This window comes from Sphaerodactylus townsendi, linkage group LG02 (assembly GCF_021028975.2).
Source record: "Sphaerodactylus townsendi isolate TG3544 linkage group LG02, MPM_Stown_v2.3, whole genome shotgun sequence".
NCBI lineage: Eukaryota > Metazoa > Chordata > Lepidosauria > Squamata > Sphaerodactylidae > Sphaerodactylus > Sphaerodactylus townsendi.
The window spans coordinates 123,514,984-123,538,621 of NC_059426.1; the positions used below are offsets into that span (position 1 = coordinate 123,514,984).

General features: G+C 41.6%; 1 protein-coding gene across 1 annotated transcript in view; it reads left to right on the plus strand.

The window, feature by feature from the left end:
* Positions 1–19,945: 19,945 nt before the first annotated feature.
* The window catches only part of LOC125426344 (cytosolic phospholipase A2 epsilon-like), a 41,592-nt gene continuing 37,899 nt past the window's right edge, over positions 19,946–23,638 (plus strand). The window contains exons 1-2 of the mRNA XM_048484601.1: positions 19,946–20,051; positions 22,412–22,548. Coding sequence (XP_048340558.1) covers positions 19,946–20,051; positions 22,412–22,548 — 243 coding nt within the window. The remainder of the gene's footprint in view (positions 20,052–22,411; positions 22,549–23,638) is intronic.

Consider the following 23,638-nt stretch of genomic DNA (forward strand, 5'->3'; position numbering starts at 1 on the left):
TTTTTCATTAATCTGCTGATGTATTATGCCTGCCTTTGGTTGTTTTTTCTTTTGTTAGTTTTAATAAACTTTTAACATATTTTTTGAATATTGTTTTGTGTGTTGGTTAAAAAAATGTACTCATGGGCAGAAGACAGGCAGGAGCCTGGATCCTTGACAGGTGCTTAGTAACTTTTCTTTAAATATAACTTCAACTGATTTCATTCTGGTATGCCTTCGTGCATAATTCAGCATCATCCAGACTGAAGTGTTTTGTAGTTGGAAAATTCTGGAGATTTGGGGGTGGAGTCTGAGCAGGGAAGGTTTTGGGGAGGAAAGGTACCTCAGCAGGGTACAATGCCATAGAGTCCCCCCTCTAAAGAAACCATTTTTCTCCAGGGAAGTTGATCTGCATAGTGTGAAGGTCAGTTGTAATTTCAGATTTGCAGGCCCCACCTGAAGGTTGGCTACTCCAGGTTTACAAAGTGAAATAGACATCAAAATACATTTTACATAAAAATGTTCAGGGACAGCATACCTCTGAATACCAGTTACTGGGGAAGGCAACAACTGGAGAGGGTTATTGCCTACATGCCCTCCTCATGGGCTTCACAGATTAATTTTGTTGGCCAGTGTGAGAAGTTGGATGTTGAACTTCTTGGTTATGTGGTCTGAACTAGCAGGCTCCTCTGTTTCCAAAAAAGATCATTATTAGTATCATAATCACAATAAAGCAACAGATGACTGCCCACAGCATTGCTTGACTGAAAAGGGAACAAGAGCAGGCATGAGCATACCTTGGAGTGACTTCCTGGTCATCTGCAGGGCACATACTCCCCATGTTCCACAAAGTTCAGAAAGTAGCAAAACTGGTCATGAGGAATTAGTGCATGTGTAGCCACCCAGTTACACCTTGCAGACAACCTGGCAATTGTTGGGCTAGCATGTGTGTGCCTACTCTCTTTCCCTGCATGTTCACCCAACCCATGGAGGGGCCAACCCATGGAGGGGCTGTCTATACTGGGCTGTTGGTAAGGATGGGACAGTGGATTTCCATGAATGGAAGGGAGGCAATATGCACTGATTCTTCCTTCCTGCCACGGACCAATAACTTCCTACTCATGCTATTGCTGGGATTCCTCATTCCACTATGTATTATGTATGTTCTGTCAAGTCACAACTGATTTATGGTGACCCTAGCAAAGGACTTTCAAGACCAGTGAGTAGCAGAGTAGGTTTCCATTGCTGTCCTTGGCAGAACCTTCCCGTAATGATCTCCTATTCATGTATTGATCTTGCCTAACTTCTGAGATCTGATGAGGTTGGGGTATACCAAACCATTCCATATCTTCCCTACAGGCAGTTTTTTGGTTAGCATTTTATGCTGCAACTGGATGTGTAGGTGTGGAATGGCTACTCCATTGACAGAAATTATTTTAATGCAATCCAAACCAATGAAAACCATCCAGTGCAATATTTTGCCCTTTGTTTTGTTTGACTGTATGTATGAATATATATTTCTGCTCAGTCAGATCGCTGGTCCATGTCATGATTATTTTCTCTGACTGGCAGTGGCTCTCCAGGGTTTCAGGTAGAGGTCTTCCATGTCACCTACTGCCTGATTCTTTTAATTGTCGAGCAGATGCTTTGCACCAATGAGCCACAGCTGATCGTTATGATAAAGGAACCATCTATACTACTGTAGCATTAGAAGATTTCCATTACCATTTCCTACTGTGGAGCTCATTTTTAATAAATTGGAAATAGTGCACATTTTTAAACCAATCATTCCATACAAGAACTCACTGTCTGAGGGTAGATATTGATTCAGAAATTGCTTGACTGTGGGCTTTTTTGCATTCTTTTTTCCATGCTTATGTTTCGTTATTTTCCCCCAGTTTTACAAGTATTTTGCTCCTTCCATTGGTTGATTCAATATCATAAAGATTTGTGGCCTTTTCTCCATACAGAGCTTACCCCATATTATATATGGCATCAATCTCAGAGATTTGGAATCCTTTGCAGTGTTGTTTTTCTTCAGTTTAGTCAGTTTCATCTTGTCTGCACAGAAAGTAATTTGTTGGGTGGGGGGCATCATGTCAGTTGTGAGGTGCGGAATGATCACACTGGATGTACCTCCTTCAGCCTATTTTTTCTCTTTGTTTTGTACAGATGCTGTAGTGATGATGCAACCTACTGCATTATTGCTAATGTGTCCACATGACTTTGCTCAGTCTGCCCAGATTGGCCACTGTGGCCATAGTTCTCTTTTCGAAAAATTGCCCCCATTACATAAATTGGCAGTATAATTGGCTGGATTCCCATTCACATTGCTAAATAAATAAGCCTGTGGTAGAATAGGCCCGGTTTGCCCTGTAATGTCCTATTCCACCTCTTTACTCTCTCCCAGGGGTTCCCAACTCCTCTTCACATAACTGCTGCTACCACCTGACCATTGTAGGAATTGCCCATTGGGAAGGCTCAGGCAGCTTCCTTTCCAACTCTTGCAACATGGAGAAAAGCATGCTGATATTCTGACATTGAATATCTGGATGTCCAGGTGACTTATGTCCCAGGCTCATTTCCTTTAGTAATTAATTGCATGAGTGGCAATAAAGGAGTATTCCAATCTTTCTTAAAGGGGGAAAGAGAAAGCAGCCCTGCTAGAGCATATGCATAACCCTAGTTTCAAGTGTTATGTCTTCAGTTCTCTAATGAGACAATATTGTGTTGTATAATTATGTATTGGAGGTAGTGCCAATTACATGGCACTACCCATGGGCAAATCTCATCTCTTTGCTTCAATTCATGGAACTGGTTCAGCCCACTCCAAGAGAGCCAGGTAAGCAAGTTTTGGAGGAAGAAGTGAAATGACTGGAAATGCTTTGTGCTACATCCTAAAAAAACAGAGCTGCTTTGTCCAAGTAGGACAGACAGGCAAAAGATTATGTCAATAAAACTCTGACATAACATGACTTGCAATATGATGGCCTCCTGTTCCATTAATGAACAAGCATAAAGAAGTTAGAGGGATAATTTTCTTATTGAATTTCTGAGTACTATACAATTGTTAACAATACAAGAACACTTTTGATACTATGGAAGGAGAAAGGGGGCAGCCTTTGAATAGAAGGTTTGAGGAATATTGTGTGACCAGACAAACAATATGTGTGTATATATATATGTGGAGGGAAAATAGAATTGGGCTGACACTTTTATTTAAAATCTATGATTTGCCTAGCTGTGTGCTTGAGAAAGCAATCCTTTGTCAGTTGTGAAATGGTCCTGATGTCTTGACTTTATGGACACCACCTTTCCAATGGTCTTTAGCCCATTTGGTTTTACTTTTAATTGAAGTTTTCCTCCACACACATAAAGCTTCCTATTTTCTCCTCCTACTGCCTGGGCTACTTATGTCTAAAAAAATTGCAGCAAGAAGAGTCTTGTCCAATTATAAAGGTGGAAACTCTGGCAGTTTCAAAAACAGATTAAATTGCTTAAATAACTGATTCTTTTTCAAAGAAAAAGCTGACTGGATAAGACCAAAGGTCCAATTAGCCCAGTATCTTAGATCTTAAGGATAGTTCCCCCACCCCCAGTGATGTGGAGCTTTACAGTTGTTGAAGCCTATTCAATCTCCTTGATCTCTGATTCTTCAAAAAGCAGAAAATAGAAAGGATCCACATGTCAACTAGCTGATATAGTTGCCTGGAGAGTCGGTGGAAGGTGAGTTCCTATAATTTTCAAATCAGAGAGGGGTGGAGCTCTGATTTAATTAGTCATATACCAGTTTGTTTTCTTAAACCAGTTCAAAGATTCTTAACTACATTTCAAGTCTCATTGTCAGGTTAGTGCTCTGGTTTTAGGGCAACACTTGCAGCAGCATTTGAAGTGTATGAAACAGATGTCTGTATGGGTTCACCAGTCTATTGGCATCAGGTAAGAAAGAGTTCTCACTATCAGATGGCACATAAAGAAAAATGAATTGTGTATTGTGTTGTGATATATGAGTCTGAGACAGAGGACAGTTTATGCACTGAACAATTTTTATTTTATTTTATTAAATTTATATTCCTCCTGTTCCTAACCAGGCTTGGGCTCAGGGAGACTTACAAAGATCTAAACCAGAGTTGAACAAGAAGGGCAGCTGACAACTTATTTTTATGTCTTCTACATCTGATAGATTGGAGTCTCAGAAACATGGATTATTCTTTTTCTTCTATTTATTGCCCACATTTTTCTCCAATGGGGACTCAAGCAGTTTACATTGATCACCTCTTCTCCATTTTATCCTCACCCCTGTGAGATGGGTTAGGCTGAGAGTGTATGACTTTTCCCAATGCCTCCCAGATCCTAATCCAACATTTGAGTGCCTAGCACATAAATGAAGATGGTAATAAATTAGGATGGTATCGCAGTGCACACTCAATTATAGTATTCTGGCTGTTATCGTCCTTGTAATTTTGTATCTGCTCTATGAGATACAATATTATCGCAAATGAAAAAAAAACTTAAATAATTTTAAGGAATTATTAAGCTTCTTTGTTTGCTCCTTCTAGGTCCCAAATGCTGCAACAAATGTCGGTCGAATGACAGAAATATATGGGAGGCAGCATGCAATTCCATATAGGACAAAACAGCAGGTAATTAAAAAATGCAGATAGAGAGGAAACTGTGGGAGGAAACTGTGGTCTATTTGGTATGCAGCAGTATTTTCCTAGAATCTTTCTTTATGCATTTTTAATGTAGATTTTTTGTTGAATATATTACACAGCAGTTCATTCTCTGTGGAACTTTCCACTATCTTTCACAGTGCAATTAATGTACAGTGAGGTGTCATAGCTGGGTTAAAAAGTGTTCTGGGTTTTATTTTTAGTTGTCATTTTTAATTGGGTTTATTGGCTTTTAATTGGTTTTCTTTCTTTTTATTTGAGTTTATAACTTGAGTTTATTTGTGGTTTGTTGGTTGGTTGGAATGTGGTTATTCTTAATAAGCTTGTGTGTTTATCTTTCGGAGACCAGTTGAGCTGATGTTCAGAGCCAGCTTAGTATAATCAACCCTTTGGTTTTTTCTCACTCTTTCTCTTGTTTTAGTGTTCTGTGGTGTACTCTTAGTGTTTTTATTAACACGAAAGCACCCACATAAAATTAAAAAAAGGTGGAGGGTTGTTTTTTTGCATCATGGATGGCATCTCACCACCATCAGGAATAACATATTTTCAGCAGTAGAGTGTAGAATAAATGCAACTGAAGAGACAACCCCACCCCCCACCCCCAGTGATGGGGGAATGGAGTTATGCTAAATGATTCCACAGAAAATATTTCCAAGAGACAGAAGTCCATTCTGCACAGCACAAATAAGATGTTGTGAGGATGCAAAAAAAGGTGTATTGGGGAGGAACTCCCCACAGCTTTCCCCCCCAAGAGTCCTCTGAATGCCTTATTTCTGCTCAAGCTGTCCTATTTTGAGGACTCTTTAAAGTGCCCCCTTTCCCCCTAATCTGCCTGCAAGACATCCCCTGCCTGGAATGCAGAGCTCAGGAGCCATCTTATTTTTCCTGCCCATTAAATTCTCTGGTTAGTTTCACCCGCTGCTGCCTTGTGTCCAGCATTTTGCTGAAGGTTGCCCCAAGACATTTGCTGTGCAGGCTCAGAACATGGATGCCTTTTCAGCCCCAAAAGTACATAGTTGTCCTCAACTCTTCCTGCCAATTCTGGCAATATATAGTTTTCCTTAAAAAAAAAGTTGGAGGACCTATCTTTGAAGATATGCAGACATGCATAACAGAGAATCTTAGCTGCTTGGAGGACTCCTATTGAAAAATATTGGGACTGTGGACACAAGTCTACTGCCCATTGAGAAGCACTGGTCATTTATAATTCCAGGAGGCAGATCTCAGTAGCTGGTGCCTTTGGAATTCTTGCAAGTGGTAGGGAGCACAGTATATAGAAAACTTCCACAAGACTTGATAATTCCATAGCACTGTTGTGATTATCTTAAAATTGAAAAAACCTTGAAAATAAAATCAGTTGTATTATTTCAAGAAACTAATGTACAAACTATACGCCTCACTCAGTTCTGCACCCCTCTGAGGTCTGCAGCTTACATTATCCTGCTCCTTTTTAAAATCTGCATAGCAGCCCTGTGAGGCGAAATAGGCTGAAAGTATGTGACTGGTCAAAAATCCCCCAGTGAGCTTTCATAGGAAGATGGACATCTGAACCTGGATCTCCCTGGTCTGCACATATAACATCAATATTTTGGAATCTGCACTTTCTTCCAGTCAGCTTCTGATGCCAATTGAAAGTGTTGCCTTTGTCATATAAAGGCAGAAAAGGGTTTGGGACCATTTTACTTGTATGACAGCCTTTCCCAGTATGACCCTCGCCTCCTTCTTAGATCATCATGGTGGGGTCTTCTGCAGGTGCCTGGCCCATGAATTGCTTGCCTGTCAAGCCCCAGACCAAGGGCATTTTAAGTGGCTGCCTCCCTGGAACTGGGGAAGTTCATTTCCTGAAAGACCTGCCAACATTCCATGAGGGAAGAGGAACTGGCCAGTTGTTTTAATCGTGAAGACTGGCTTGTTAAATTGATGTTTTAAATGGTTTCATTGTTTTGTATTTGTCATATTTATTTCTATTGCATTTGTATTTACTGTATTTTAAATGCTGCAAGCCACTCCAAATCCTCTGCAGGGAGAGGTGTGGGGAATTAATGAATAAAATAGTAATAATAGTAATAATAGTAATAATAGTAATAATAGTAATAAACTTGGTTCAGAAAGATCCAGACAAAGGAGCAACACCTGGAAACCACAGGCCAATAACATGTTTACCCATGATGCTCAAACTGCTCACTGGCATAATAGCAGATAACATCATGGACTACTTGGAATCAAATAGCATCCTGCCAGTGGAGCAAAAAGGGAACAAAAGAAGGAGCAGGGACACAAAAGATCAACTCCTGATAGATAAAATGATAATGGAGAACTGCAAGAATCGAAGAACGAATTTGCATATGGTCTGGATCGATTACGAGAAGGCATTTGACTCACTGCCCCATAGTTGGATCGTGAAATGCTTGGAAACAATTGGCATCAGCAAAAACATTCGAGTATTCACTGAAAAAGCGATGAGACAGTGGAAAACTGAACTGACAGTCGGAAATGAAAACTTTGGAACAGTCAAGATTAAGCGAGGAATTTTCCAAGGTGATTCACTATCACCTTTACTGTTTATCATTGCCATGATCCCACTAACAGTAATTTTAAAGAAAACAAAGTTGGGCTATCAAATGGCCAAAGACTCAGAAAAAAATCTCACATTTGCTGTACATGGATGATTTGAAGCTGTATGGGAAATCAGACACAGAAATCCAGTCACTAGTAAACACAGTCCGAATATTCAGCACAGACATTTCGATGGAGTTTGGCCTGGAAAAGAGTTTGGCCTGGAAAAGCCCAACGGTTAACAACTGGAACTCTGAAAAAGGAAACTGAATCCCTGATTTTAGCCGCCCAAGAGCAAGCCATCAGAACAAATTCGATCAAGGCCAAAATCGAAAAATCCTCAGATGATGCAAAATGCAGATTTTTCCCTTATGTCCAGATGGTACCTTTCTGCCTGTAATGTATACTCATTATTTCAAGTTCTATCCTCTGCTGCCGACAGGAATAGCTCCCTGTCCTCCTCCAAGTGTAACTATTGTCCAATAAGTCTGATATCAGAAAGTTACATGCTTTCCTAACTTATAAGAAATTATTATCATCTACTGAAAAGTGTCTCCTATTTTTGATTAATCAATTATATGATAGCCTACAACTCAAGTAAGATGTGGTCTGTCTGGTGAACTAACTAGAGCTATTGCATTATGCAAAGTAGTGAAGTAAGGATGTATCCTCACTCATCTGTTATTGAATTTGTATATCAATGGTCTAAGCTCCTATGTTTTCAGAGATGCATTCCATCTGCCTTTTCTAGAACTTATGGCCTGCTTTCTGAAGTATTGTTCCAAAGAGAGACTAATTGTTAATGTTTCTATGTCAAAGGTCCTTCTCTTTTGTAAAAAATGATGGATGAGAAAATACAAATGTTCAGTGGCAGGTCAGTCTACAGACAAATAGAAATATTAAAATATTTAGGAGCTGTATTTCAAGTGAAGCTTTTTTGGAAGGCAGTTAAGAGTGGTGGACTCTAATCTGGAGAATCAGGTTTGATTCCAATCCCCACTCCTCCACATAAAGCCTGGACTAGACACAGTTCTCTTTGACTTTTCTCAGCCCCAGAGGAGAAGCTACAATGGGGACATTCAGGGACAAATGCCCCGGGCGCCCATCATTGGGGGTGCAGAAAAATTTGGGCTCATTTCTAACTTTTTTGGTATTTTTAGTGTTTTTATTTTGTCGGCCAGTAGGGGGCGCAGTATTTAGGCTAGTGGCACCAAAATTTCAGGGTATCTTTAGGTGACTCTCCTGATGATACCACCCAGGTTTGGTGAGGTGTGGTTCAGGGGGTCCAAAGTTATGGACCACCCAAGGGGTGCCCCAACCTTCATTGTTTCCAATGGGAGCTAATAATAAATGGGGCTACCATTTTGAGGGTCAGGATAGTCTCATGCTGATACCACCCAGGTATGGTGAAGTTTGGTTCTGGGGGTCCAAAGTTATGGACCCTCAATGGTGTAGACCCCATCTCCTATTAACTCCAATTGAAAACAATGGGGGATGGAGCACCCATTTTGGGAGTCCATAACTTTGGACCCCCTGAACCAAACCTCACCAACCCTGGGTGGTTTCATCAGGAGAGTCTCCTGAAGGTAGCCTAAAATTTTGGTACTGTTAGCTTAAACATTGCTCCCCTGACAGGCACCCTCAAATTTCCCCCAGGTTCTCTCTTTAAATCCACTTCTTTTGGAGTGGATTTAAAGGGAGAATCTCAGCTCCCTATATTAAAAAAACATTGAAAGTATTGTTGAAGGCTTTCACAACCAGATTCAACTGGTTGTTGTGGGTTTTGCAGGCTGTGTGGCCATGGTCTGGCAGATCGTGTTCCTAATGTTTCGCCTGCATCTGTGGCTGGCATCTTCAGAGGTGAATCATAGAGAGAAGTCTGGACACAGTGTATAACAGACTTCTCTCTGTGATACACATCTGAAGATACCAGCCACAGATGCAGGTGAAACATTAGGAACAAGATCTACCAGACCATGGCCATGCAGCCTGGAAAACCCATAACAACCAACATTGAAAATGATGCTGTTTGGGGGGTGGGTGGGGAATCTACCTTGAAACAGCATCACTTTCAATGTTGTTTAAACCAGGGAGGCCAGAGTCTCCCTTTAAGGTGGATTTAAAAGGAGATTCTGGGCTCTCTAGTTTAAACATTAAAAGTGATTCTGTTTCAGGGTTGGTTCCCCCCCTTCAAAAATAGCATTACTTTCAATGTTTCTTAAACTAGGGAGCCCTGGGTGTGTTCAGATTTGTGTGTTGGGGCATGTTCTATAATGAGATGGTGACTTTGAGATGACCTGGTGCAAAAAATGTTGTTTGGTCATGCCCTCCCCCCGCAAAACTCAGATTTTGTCCCAGGCTCCATTTTTCCTGGCTACGCCTCTGCTCAGCCCCACCTACCTCACAAGGTTTCTGTTGCGGGGAGAGGAGAGGAAGGAACTTGCAAGCCAGTTTTTTTTCAGAAGCAAGCCTTTATTGGCATAGACAGCAGTACAACAATAATAAAAACAGATTAAAAAGCATATACAATACAGGATATACATGTTAGGATGAAGGAAATCTACAGGCATTTAGTAATTTCCAGGAGAAAGTCTGCCACTATCATACAGAGAGAAGGATCAGGGTTGTCCAACAAGTAGTGTAATCTAAATAAATCGGGGAGATCGGGTAAATGTAAAGGAGTGAGATTCACATACTTGGATCTGATTTCCTTGAATTTGAGACAGTGAAGTAATTGGTGGGCCAGAGATTCAACTGAGCCATCGTTACATGGGCACAATCTTTTAGCCTTTTCTTGCTTATTAAATCTGCCATGTAACAAGGCAGAAGGCATAAAATTAAACCTGGCGAGCATTATGGCTCTCCGTTGAACAGGGTTTATTAAGCAATACAGGTAGTGTGCCAAGAGAAAAATACAGGGGGGAGCACGTTTTCTTGGCTGCGGTGATTAGGGTAGAGAACTCTCTATCCAAAATTGACCTTTTAATTTCCTATAAGCTTCTGAATAGGACAAAGGGCAAAGTGAATCCACTGACAGTCCGATAGAGGCAATTTTTTTTCAATTATGGAAAACCAGGGGTTGGAATGGGTGTCAGAGAGCAGACGGTGGACCAGGGAATTACAGTCTGAGAGAAAATGAATTCGCAGCCAGAATCTAAAAGTCCTCAGCCAAGCGGCTGATTCCAAGGAGTTTTGACCTAACTCCTGACAAAGGGCTGCATAGGGCACGCAATTTGGGAGTCCAGTTATCTTGTGAAAAAATTTGGATTGAAGAAAATTCAAGGAGTAGTTAATAGCTTGAATCCAAATTGGGACTCTGTAAAGCAATCTCAAGGCGACTTTGGCATTGAAAAATTTGAGGGCAGGAGGGATAAAGGAGTGGCCACTGCTGTAAAAGAAACGTAGTAGTGCTGACATACTATTAGATGTAGCTAGAAGAGCGGCCTTCCTCTGGGTTGTCCATGAAAGGTTAAAGGAGAATGAGAGGCCAAGATATTTATAGCACTTAACCTGTTCAATTTGGGTGCTTTTCATTGCCCATGTGAGCTTCTTAAAGCACCTAGAGAAGACCAATACCTTGGTTTTTTCATAATTTATTGTCAGTCTGTTGGATTCACAGTAATCCACACAGCGCTTCATTAAGCGTCTGAGGCCAACTCTGGATCGAGAGAGAAGGACAGCATCATCTGCATAGAGCAGAATTGATACATGGGATGTACCCAGTTTTGGGGCATGGCTGTTCACTGCTGAGAGGGCAGAGGGGAGGTCACTTAAGAAAAGATTGAAGAGAGTGAGGGCCAGGACGCAGCCCTGTTTAACCCCTTTGGTAATTGGAATACTGTCTGTCAAAAGGCCTTCGTGGGAACACTTGATCCGGCAACTGGTATTTGTGTGCAGTTGCCTAATTAAGAACAAGAGTCTGGCATCAATGTTGAGGGCAGCCAGTTTTGTCCAGAGAAGTTCTCTTGGCACAGAGTCAAAGACAGCCTTTAAATCAATAAAGGCAGCGTAGAGTTTGTTATCTGCATTGATTGAATATTTACTGGCTAGGTGTAATAGCACAAGCATGGTCCAGAGGAGATTTCTTCTTGCGAAAGCCTATTTGTTCAGCCCCCACTGCACCAGAGGGGGAAAGCCACAGCTGAAGTTTCTTCAGTAGTAATTTGGCATAAATCTTCCCTATCACTGAGAGGAGGCTGATGGGGCGGAAGTTGGCAGGCTCTGAGTGACTTCCTTTTTAATGGATGGGAAACACAGTTGCAGACAGCCAAGTCTTGGGTAGGATACCTGAACTGTTTACTTGGGTAAAAAGAGTGGCCAGGATAGGGGCCCACCAATCAGTATGAAATTTCAGAATCTCTGGAATTATAGAATCAGGGCCAGGGGCTTTCCTTCCTTTGAGGTCCTCTAACAGCTCAACTACTTCTTGAGATGAGACAGGAGGCCAACTTGGCAAATCTAAAGGGATGGGTGAAAGAGATCCATTGCTTAAAATATCGTCATTAAAAAGTTTGCTAAAATAGTCATGCCAAATATCAGGGGTAATACAGGTAGGGGTAAGAGGCTTTGCAAGCCAGTTGAAATAAGCGGAGTATAAATTATAACTCTTCCTCTTTTTTTCTTCTTATAAGAAAGCTATGAACAATGGGAAGGATATTTCAAGATTTTATTACTCCTATGGTGGACAATTTGATTCTTCAGCATTTAAAGGATTGAATTCTAAAGTTTCTGGGCAATTGTATGTTGCAAGGGTTTGGATCAGTGTGGTAACAAATAATATTGATTGACCATTAGTAATATTTTTTACAAAATATTCTGGGAATTCTAAGAAGGAGCAGGATTAGCTTTGAAAGTCATGATTGGGGAGATGTCTTTTGAAGCAAAAGCTAGATAGAAAGCATTTAATCTGAAAATTAGAATGTTGAAATCAATTTTTTAACCAGGTTATCTTAGATTAGTTATTCCAGATCATTGTATGAGTGGTTGGAACAAATACTTGGAATTCTAATTATGATTGGGCATCACCTATGACAGAAACTATCAGTGAATTTAGTCAGTCAATTAAAATAAATTAGAGCTCACAGAGTATATTTATCTTTTTCAGTATAAAAATTCTAAACTATCTATTTGAATGATCTCTTCCAAAGTACAGAAGGGCATTTATGCTTGTGTGTTTGAACACCTTGCCTTTGCCAGTGATGTCAGGAATGTTTCATGGTATTCCATAGATCCCATAATAGTATTCCATAATAGATTCTGCAGATGTGGTACTAACTGAATGAACTCTGCAGATTATATTCATTTGGATTACCTTGAATTTTCAGATTTGAAAGGTGACTTGATTTTTCTTTTGCTCAAGAAGAAATCTACATTTTTAGAAGCGAAGTCTTCTTGGTTGCTAAGAGATGAATCAAATAAATAACTTTGCAATACTTGGTTTTAGTGTCTGTAGTAAAATTTCACTGTAAGTCAGTAAAGAAGAGGAAGAGTTGTTTTTATATGCTTCTTTTCTTCATCTTAAAAAGTCTCAAAGCAGCTCACAGTTACCTTCCCTTCCACTCCCCAGAACAACACCTTGTAAAATAGGTGGGCCAGAAAGAGTTCTGAGAGAACTGTTAGCAGCCCAAGGTCAGTGGGCTTTATGTGGAGGAGTGGGGAATCAAACCTGATTCTCCAGATTAGAGTCCACTGCTCTTCCCCACTACACCCCACTGGCTCTTAGGCCCTTTCTGCACAGCAAATATTTAGTGGGTTGCAGTTAGGATAAAGTATCCCACTTTCCTGTTTTCACATTTGCATGCATCCATGCAGGCAGCGATTGGAAACCATGGAAACCGTGCATGTTGCTGTTGCGCTTTTGCACAGAGACAGATCTATTTTTTATTTACCTCCCACTGATGCGTAGCTATGCAGCCATGCACAAATGAATCCCCACAACTATGCTGACATCTCTTGATACCACGATACGACCATTTGCACCTGTGTGGCTATCCAGATGTAAGCTGGGAAATTTTAAAAAAAGGAAAGCGCAGCCGAATAAACGCCTCCTGCCTGGTCATTTGCTCACAAGTGGCTGCAACCCGGGATTTTTCAAAAGTCTTGTGAATAGTGTTATTCTCAAAAAACCTGGTTTTGAGGAAATAACACAGAGCAGATTCGCTTTAGGAGTGGGATGCATGTGAAGTCCCCCCCCCCATTGTTTTTTAACTGTCCTTAATCTGTGTTTATTGCCCATTGTGGAATGAGCCATAGGCTTCCATTTTAGTGCACGATGGTTCACAGTTTATGACTTTGGAAACATTTTTTTTGTTATGGACAATCTTTAGGTGGGGATACTTCAGGTGGAAATAATGGAAGATGAAAGATATCAAAGTTTCTTGGCTGGACATCACAGGGCTATGAACCACTATTGTAATGCAATTGTAAAGAAGGTCAGTACAGTTTTTTATGTGTTATGTGGGGCTTTCTTGTTTGAATTAAAATAAAGCTTAAAAATCTATACAGACACAGTTAAGCTTTATTTGGAATTTTGTGTCTAGTTGGGTCACCCATGTTTAAGATGTTTCAATAAAAACTGGAAAAGGGAAAAGTGTAACTAAGGGTGGAATTATGTATTTCAAACATTAAGCTTGCCTTAGAAAACTTCTAGAGAACAAGGATAATATTGTATTGTTGAAGGAGAATATTATTGTGAGCATCGACATGGCAAGCGGAGCAGTGCTTAACCTTTTCTTGCCCTGATACTTCTTAGATAGGGTTGCAACCTCCAGGTGTGACCTGGACATCTCCTAGAATGATGAATGAGCACCACATTATTGAGATCAGTTCCCATGATCCCAGTTCCCAGAATAAACAAGCAAACTGATATTCTGCAGGAGTTAGCAGGAGGATACATGAAGCACGAAGATGATGAAGAGACCCCCATTGACATGAAGAGGCCCCCATTGACATCTCTGCTTGCAAAAATGGCTCCCAAGGGAAGCCTGAAGACCCTTCTCTCCCTTGCAGAGCTCCCAGGCCAAACAGAACTTTTTCACTCAATCTTGCCCACTTCCCCTCCCTGTTATATGTACATAGATGCCTCATGAACTCTAGTGTTGCCTTTTCTGGTGGTCAGACATTTTGATTTGTGATGGAATGAATCCATGTAGATACAACTGACACAGAGAGCTTGGAGAAAGTGATACATCTCAATTAAGTCCCATTTATCTTTCTCCTGGTTCACAACCAGTGACAGCACTATCAGTGCTGCTCCCAGAGTGAGAGGTGGCATGCAAGGGAGGGGAAGGGAGGGGGTCCGGCATCTGGACATGGCCCACCCACCTGATTGGAGGGGGAGGGAGGGGTGCCATGCAAGGGAAGGGGAATGAGGGAGGGGAGTGAGTGAAGGGTGGCATGCAAGGGAGCGAAGGAAACATGGGTAGTCTCTTTCATGAACCAGTAGTAGAAACCCAGAGCTATTTATGGGTATCTATGGAGCACACTTGGGTACCTTTAGCAAGAAAATTATTTTTATTGGGAATGCCTTAATATATTCTATTTAGAAAAGGTTTTCTATAAAAAAAGATACTGTTCTCTTTGATATCCAAGTGAGGCTCTGGAAAAAGAGAACTGTGAGAAGGGAATTATATATGTTTTATTTTTATTTTTATCCAATTTAAGGATTTCACAATGCATTCCTAAACAAGGTTACAGCCTTCCCAGTCCATTGACTTCAGTGGACTTAGACGGGTATGACTTTGCTTAGGATCGTATTGTCACTGTGGGAATTGTATGTCATGGTTTTCTACAGAAATTTTAAAAAGTATTCTGAAGAACTGGTATGGTCTTAAAAATCCCCTTTCTTTTCTTAATTATAAGACAAAGAATGCTTTATGATGGAGGCATCCTTTTCCGCACTTTGATGAATTACTATAACATGTAGTTTCATGTTTTAAATATGTATATTTACACTGATTATTTATTGTTATTATTGTTTCTGGAATATTATTTTGTTGTTCACCGCCCAGAGCCCTCAGGGGATGGGGCGGTATACAAATGTAATTATAAATAAATAAATAAATAAATTTATGTTAATAAGGAACATGTCTTCATTAAATATTTTCTTATTACATCATGAAAAAATATCTTAACCGAAAATTGAAATATATCAGGAAAAAATAATATTATCAATATTTTTCAGCAAAGTCAGAAAGAAGTTCTATTAGTTCATTGCTGTAAAAAGATCTGCAAAATGTCAAACATCTTTTTGTTTGAAACCTGAAGCATGTTCTTTGGATCTGATTTTTTAAATTATGAATAACATTCCAAGCTAACAAAGCTAAATGGACACAATTCAAGTAACTTCTTTTTGTCTACAGCATTATGTTTGTGTTTTGTTAGAAATGTTCATGATACAAATATCATCCAAAGAAACTAAGTGATGGCTTGGTTTTAAAGATAAGCACTAGAAAATACATCTTGATCCTCATAATATTGCTGTTAAAATTATTGAACCTTAGTGCCTAATTAAAATTATGCCTCAGATGTTGCAAAACTTTGAACAACTGGCAGGGCAACAGAGAAGAGGATAAAATATTGTGTAATCTCTTAGCATAATCAACAGATTAATTAGATGATAAACAATGTCATACCAGATTTGAGGTTTTTTTGCCTGCAATTGATAATGCTACACATACATAGGCAATGTCATGATTAGTTGGATCTTAGTGTTTCTGTCATTAGATGATGATAAAGGCATCAGTCATTGTGACTGGAGTTCCACCAATTAGATTCATCATCTGCCAGAAACTTAAGCACTGGTGAGAGGAAATGGGAGCATATGACAGCATGCTGATGTCACTGCTGGTGAATATCAGATGTGTCCTGGCATCCCTTTTCTTGAACATGTGGGACTCTGGGAGTCCTCTACCCAGTAGAGGTTGTCTCTTTCAGGGACTGGCAAGGCCTCAGAATCAGAGATGTTCATGCCACCTTTTCCCCATTTCATCACCTATTAAGGATTCCTGTTGAACCCTGGGGAGTGCCTCAGACATCTTCATTGCTGGCCTATCACCTGGCTCTTTATGAAGCCACTATGACAAGTCACATAGAGGTCCTGACAGCTTCTCTATTCTCTCATGAGCAATGTAGGCATGTTGCGAGTTGGGTAGGATGCCTGAGTAGACTGAATGCATGACTGTTTTTTGAGTCTGTCTTCCTCCCTTTGGCTGTTGGTTGGACCTAAGCAATCGAAAAATGAGTGACAAAATTCCTAACTCAAGGGAGCACCATAGAGCGGTTCCAGCCTTTGGAGACAAGCCACAGAGAGTCATAGTTCTCTTTCTCTCCCTCCTTTTAAGGAGCAGAGCCCCTTTGTTCTTTACAGCATTATGGCTGGGAAAATAGAGAACTGAGGGTGTCTTGCTCAGGGACCTGTAGAATTTGTTAATTTGCTTGAAACTTGGCAGTTGTTTAATGGACAGGCAACCAGAGGCGTATCTAGGAAAAATGGACCCGGGGAAAAACTGAGTTTTCTGCCCCTCCTGGACTTTATTTCCCCTAGTTATGCCTCTGCCATGGTGGAGCAGGGCTGTCTGAGCACAGGCATCAGCACCTTGGTGGGGAAAGCCTTCCCCGTGCCCTGGCTCCATACCAGGGAGCCCCCTTCCCAGAGGTTGCTTCTGGCCTGGGGGAGGCAGCAAGGGCTGACTCTCTGTCATCATCGTCATTGGCTGACTGGGACGCCCCACCCCTGGAGCTAGTGGAAGATTGGCATAGCTGTCTTTTAGAGGCCATTGATGAGATCGCTTTTTTACATCCTCTTCATCCACACTCCAAACAAGCTTTCTGGTACACCCTAGAGCAGGGGTAGGGAACCTGCGGCTCTCCAGATGTTCAGGAACTACAATTCCCATCAGCCCCTACCAGCATGGCCAATTGGCCATGCTGACAGAGGCTGATGGGAATTGCAGTTCCTGAACATCTGGAGAGCCGCAGGAGCTGAAATGACTAGAGGGGTTGAAAGAGGCAGTGGTAAGAATGCTCTTAAAGAAACCATATTTGGATCCTCCTAATCCATCCAAATATTGTCCAGTGTCCCTTCTTGCATTCCTGGGTAAGGTAGTTGAGAGAGTGGCTGTGGAGCAGCTCCAGGATTTCCTGGTGGATACATTGATGCTGGACCAACTTGGCCATGGGGTGAAGATGGCTTTGGTTGCCCTCACATATGACCTCAGGAAACAACTGGATCAAGACGGATGAGTGTCGCTGATACTGTTAGATCTGACAGCCATGGTCGTTGACTACAATTTTACCACTTTATTGGTTCTGGTATTCATGGGACAGTCTTGCAGCAGTTGTGCTCATTTCTACAGGGCCAGGGACAGAGGGTGGCAGTAGGGGATAGGACATTAATTGTACGTCGTGGTGACAATCCTCTCCCCAACGTTGTTTAAAATCTATATGCACCCCCTCCCCCAGGAGGTCCAGAATTTTGGACGGTTGTCATCAGAACACTGATGACACCAGTTATGTCTGTTGATGGGTGGCCAGCTGGATGCTGCCCCAGATATTCTGGCTAGTTATCTGGAGACTGTATTGAAATGGTTGAAACAGAACTGGTTGAAGTTAAGTCTAGTGAAAGCAGAGAGGGGGTTTGTTGTTTTCTGTCTTTAAGCATTGTTTCAAGGAAGTGAAATCCTTTAAGAAGTGCTTACAGACAGAAAACAACAAACTGAAGAGTCCACCCCCCAGGATTTAAAGAAAGAAAAAACTAAATAATCCACCTGCAGACAATCCCCCAATACTTACCTTGGGGTGCCTGTCAGGGGCAAAGTTTGGTTCAGGGGAGTCCAATTTTATGGACCCTCAAAGAGGTAGCCCCATCTCATATTAGCTCCCATTGGAAACAATGGGGGATGGGGCATCCCCTTTGGGGGTTCATAACATTGGACCCCCTGAACCAAATGTCATCAAACTTGGCTGGTATCATTAGAAGTGTCCCCGGAAGATCCTCTAAAAATTTGGTGCTGCTAGCTTTAAACCTATATCTCCTACAGGCCAAAATTCCAAAATTTACCAAAGATGCAAAATAATCAGACGAATCTAAATTATTTGGATATTCCAAATGTGAAATTTGGCTCATTCGGATATACAGATAATTTTACACCCGAATAAAACCGAATCTGAATTTACTGAATATTTCTGGTATTGTTGAACCCTAGTTAACACCTCTGCAGTCAATTAAGAATTTGGGTGTGATACTTGATGCTTTCCTGTCCCAAGAGGCTCAAGTCAGACAAGTGTCCCCTCTGAAGCCTGTATCCAACCTATAATGATTCTCCCCCCTCTGCTAACAACATATCCCAAATAGCCATTTTGTCACTGTTGGTACCTTTAAGAGCCCAAGTCATGCCAGCAGCATGATTAAAATAGCCATGAACAGATTGATTCAGGCTGCCTAAAGTGAGGTAAAGCTGTTGTTGGGCTGTCTGGTTGTGCTGAGTGTAATGTAAGGGTCATCTCCATCACCTGTGGCAATTCCATTCCCATTAATCCCAGATAAGACATCAGTATGGATACAGGCTGGCTGCTTTTATGGAATTCTTCAATGATACATTTGCACAGAATGGTAGGCACTGATTTCCCATTAGAAGAGAGATCAAGCAGATGTAGTGGTTAAAAGAAGGTTGACTTTAATCTGGAGAACCATGTTTGATCCCCCACTCCTCCACATGTACAGTGAATGCTGATCTGGTGAACCAGGTTTGTTTCCCCACTCCTACACATGAAGCTTGCTGGATGACTTTGAGTTAGTCACAGTTCAATCAGAACACCCTTAGCCCCAACTGCCTCACAAGGTGTCTATTGTGGGGAGAGGAAGGGAAAGTAGTTTGTAAGTCCCCTTGAGCACAGGAATTTTCCCATTGTTTAGTTGATCAGACAATGAAACAGGAGACGATGAAAGAGAAAGCCCTGTATTGTCTTGCTCTCTCTTGTGCCTATTATTGAATTTTTATTAACATTGGGTCAAGTATTACACTGATACTGCTCTTGTGTTATTATTATGTTGTTATGGAATGTTATGTGATTATGCTTGGTATTATATTATTATTATGCTCTTATTGTATGCAATATTAGGTCAATGGTTGTTGATGCTGTTAATTGATGTTGTTATCTGATGTTGATAAGTTATTAATTTGCACTTAGTTGTTAACCTGATGGATAGTTGGTCCAGTGCGGGGCTTGTGCAATTGATATTGTTAGTTCGCTTAATTCTTATTATATTATGTTCTGTTATTTACTATGCTATTCTTATGATATTATGTATTGTTCATTACTATGTTGTGTACCGCCCTGAGCCCTCTGGGGAAGGGCAGTATATAAATTAAATATCCTATCCTATTATGGCTCTTGCGTTATTTTACTTATATCCTCCTAAATATTATCTTCACAGGAGAACACTCTGGAGCAGAAACTACCCATAAATATCTGATGGCAGTGAAGAAACTAGTAAAGTCCAGGGAATGAATGTTTAGTTGGCATTTGCAAGATCCCACGTAAAAGGGGATGCAAAGGCATGGGTTCATGATGAGCTCTATTACTTCCCTGATGCTGGTAGTTTTAGTTTATATAACTGCATTTTATATACTTGCTTTGGTGTGATCTGACAGCTGAATTTGCTGCAGGTGTTCTTTGTTCTGGATTACATTGGCCTTTTTATTGAATTGCCACTAGCATCGTGAAGATCAAGACTAATGTTGTTTTCATTTTTTCACATTGTCCCTCAGGCAGAGATTCCTGCTTTCTATTTACTCACAGTGCGAGTTATAAAAATGAGAAATCTCCAAAGTGCTGATGTATGTAAGTATCTAACCCTACAGCAGTCTCCTGGTTCCCAAAAGGCTAGATAGTTTAACGTTAATAACAATGTTGTTTTAATTGTTTTGTTAATTTTTAAAGAAATTCCACACTAAGCACCATTTATAGGTTGTGTGGTCATTATCAATGCTATAAGGACCCCTGTGGGAAAAGGACATAGCATGTGGAAGGAACAGATGGAGGGGAGATTTGTGATTCTGTCTGATGGCCCTACCCCAGCTTCTGTGAATTTTTCAGAAGTTCAGAAAGAGTCTGTATATTCTGTTTGCTTATGTAAAATAACTGATATGTATGTATTTTAATTAAATCTCATAGACCTTATCTATGGAATGGAGCCATAAGCAATAATTCCATGTGTCACATTTGTAGGGCTAAAGATAACACAAAACTAACAGGGAATGTTGTATGTGCAAATAGCTCTCCCTGTTGATTACAGAAGGTTTTTGGCAACCTATGCAAACTATTGCCCATTATGCATGGATGCTTCCCTGGGGGTCTTTGCTGCAGTAGTGGGGTTGTAGTGGGATCTCCTTCCATTTCTCTTTTTACATGTGAGGACACTCCCCACTGCCTGCTGAGTGGCTTGCTTGTTGAACTCTTCTGATCTCAGTTCTAACTGATTTTCTAGTTCTCTTAACAGCCCATCATCTCACTCTTAAAGGCACACATCTCATCACACCCAATAGTCGCAAGATTGCTGGCTTTGGTATAAGTTGCACTTATATCAGTATTGGTGTTTTTGTTGTTATATCAGTATTATAGCCCTTTCCAAAAACAGCATTATAGCCCTTTCCAAAAATCCCCCCACCAATGAAAGAGGCAAAGCAATTCTCTGGACCACACTCTGCTGAAGAAGGGGACCATGGCCTAGAACTGATATTTTCTCTCCCGCCTCCTTCCTTCCTTCCTTCCTTCCTTCCTTCCTTCCTTCCTTCCTTCCTTCCTTCCTTCCTTCCTTCCTTCCTTCCTTCCTTCCTTCCTTCCTTCCTTCCTTCCTTCCTTCCTTCCTTCCTTCCTTCCTTCCTTCCTCCCTCCCTCCCTCCCTCCCTCCCTCCCTCCCTCCCTCCCTCCCTCCCTCCAGCTGTTGCTGCCTCAGGAGAAGAGACAGGATTTTTATTTCAATACAGTGGTACCTCTAAAATCGGTGCCTTTGACAATCGTCGATTTCAGAAATTGCTGGTTGCCAGGCGCCAATTTCTACCCTCTAAAATTGTCGGCCGCCTCAATTTTTGGCAGCCGCCGAAGGTACTCAAACAGCGTTGTGCGTACGCAAATGGCGTTGCGTGTGTGCAAATGGCGTTGCGCTTGCGCAAATGGCGTCTGCACATGCGCAAACGGCGTACCTCGACATACACCGTTTTTGCAAATCGCGGATAATTTCCGGATGGATTATCAGTGATTTGTGGTACCACTATATCCCTTGGTATTTCAATATTTCTGTATTAGATCTATCATTTCAATACATTTAATATGGTACAAATGCTTGAAGTTGAAATAAAAATGTTAAAAGTCTATCCTGATCATATAATTTTTGCACTGTCACCCAAAAATCACCACCTCTCAGAACAATGCCAGCTGAGCTCGGGGTGGCAGGAGGGAGGCAAGGGTTGGGTAAGGATTGGAGAAGGTGGTAAGGGATAGCTAGGGGTGGAGGCAGGGTGGAATGGGGATGGCTAAGAGTTTGAGAGGGTGGCAAAGGGTGGCTAGGGATGGGGGAAATGGGAAGGGGTAGTGGATGGAGGTAAGTCCTTTGTCGGGTCCCCTGCAGGCCCAGCAGACTTTTTTTGGGTGGCGTGGAGGGAGAGAGGGAATGCCTCTGCTGGGCCCCCTGCAGGCTCAGCAAAGCTTTTGGGGTGGTGGGGGGAGGGAAGGCCTCTGCCAGGGCCCCTGTGGGCCCAGCAGACCTTTTGGGGTGACATGCGGCGGGGGGAGGGAAAGCCTCTCCCTGAAACCCTGTGGGCTTGGCTGGTCTTTTTGGGTGGCGGGGGCACGTAGGAAGGCCTTTGCCCCTCCAGACCCCCTGCATCCCATTTACCTGGCAGGGCCTGGCTGGGGTGTCTGCCGGGCCTGACGGGGCAGGGAGAGGGGGAAGGGGGAAGGGGTCTGGGGGTGATTTTCCACCCCATGTGACTTACCAGCACCTGCCCAGTGTGCCAGTCCCCACTCCGCCCCCTTATAGCTTTGTATTAGCTGCTTACAGGATTGCAAGTAACATGACTATATAAGTAAGTCAGCACAACAGACAACACTTCCAAAATTGATCTTTAAGTTATAGGGGTAGTATCTAGAGTTATTCATTTCAAAACAACTTCTGCTATTTTTAATTAATTTTTTTAATGCAGTCAGCCAAAATGATAGCTATGTGACACTGAGGTTACCAACAGCTTGTATGGATGAAGCCCGAACCAAAACTTTCTCAAACTGCAGAAATCCAGTCTGGAATGAAACTTTCTTCTTTAGGATCCAGAATGTAGTTAAGGTGAGGTGCTAATTGTCTATATTCTATTTCTCAACTGTGGCCCCCATTTATGGATATCTAAATCCATTTATCTGAGCCACACTTACTCAAAACAGGTATTTCTACAAATGTAGGGAACATCCAAGATTTTCAGAAAAATCTGACATCTTTAAAAAGTACATTGGGGAGTTTAAATTCCCCGCAAAATAAAAGAACATTTTCTGGGTAAACACAGAGAACATACCTTTGGTGGTATTTGGTTGTGGTGGCAGAGCCTGGGACTTACAGCACATCTGGAAGGGACAAAGCAGCCATGGAGGCACACTGAGTCTGGTGAGAAAATGTGGGGAGGAGATGGAATTTCCCCTCCTGTGAGTCTTGCTCCCTTACTAAGATGGGGAGAAAGGCATCAGGTGTGTGTGGGGGGGACATGGATTGCAAGTCCATGGTCAGTCTTTCTCTCCAAGGGTCCCCTTTACTCCTATAGACTTGCCATGTCAAAAAGGAAACTGGAATGCAATGCAACCTAAGCTTGAAAGTGGTGCTCATTGGAGACCAGGGTCAATTCCCCACGGTCAATTAATCTTCCTGGGGTCACTGATGGCTGATTGCTTGTTCCCAGTCTTGCTGATTGGTCATCCCCAAGAAATGATTGTTAATTCAAGCTGGGGCCCTATGTTCTTATGGGTTCTTATCATCTTGGTAGGTACATGACTGTCAGTAGGAAAACACAAACCCCGAAGTGTTACTGATATGAATTCAGTGCTTTATTGGAAAGCACTATTGTATAATACACAAGAAAAGGAAACCTGCAAACTGAATCAAATGCATGATACTAGAATACATATGAAAGATGTATATGACCACAGCAAATCATATGGAATATATAAGCATAAATAGATATAGCATGACTTTACAGCATACTTCCAAAAATCTTTCTTTCTGAGGGCCAAGGAACTCCAGGTCTAGAGAGGCTAATATTGTAGTTCCAGACCAAGCAACTATGATTTTCCCTCACCTGCTGATTTTCTGTAGTGCAAAGGTTAAGAGACCTATAAGCCTTATTTCTTTAACATTTCTGGATCCCTGGAAAGGTAGTTATGAAACTGCA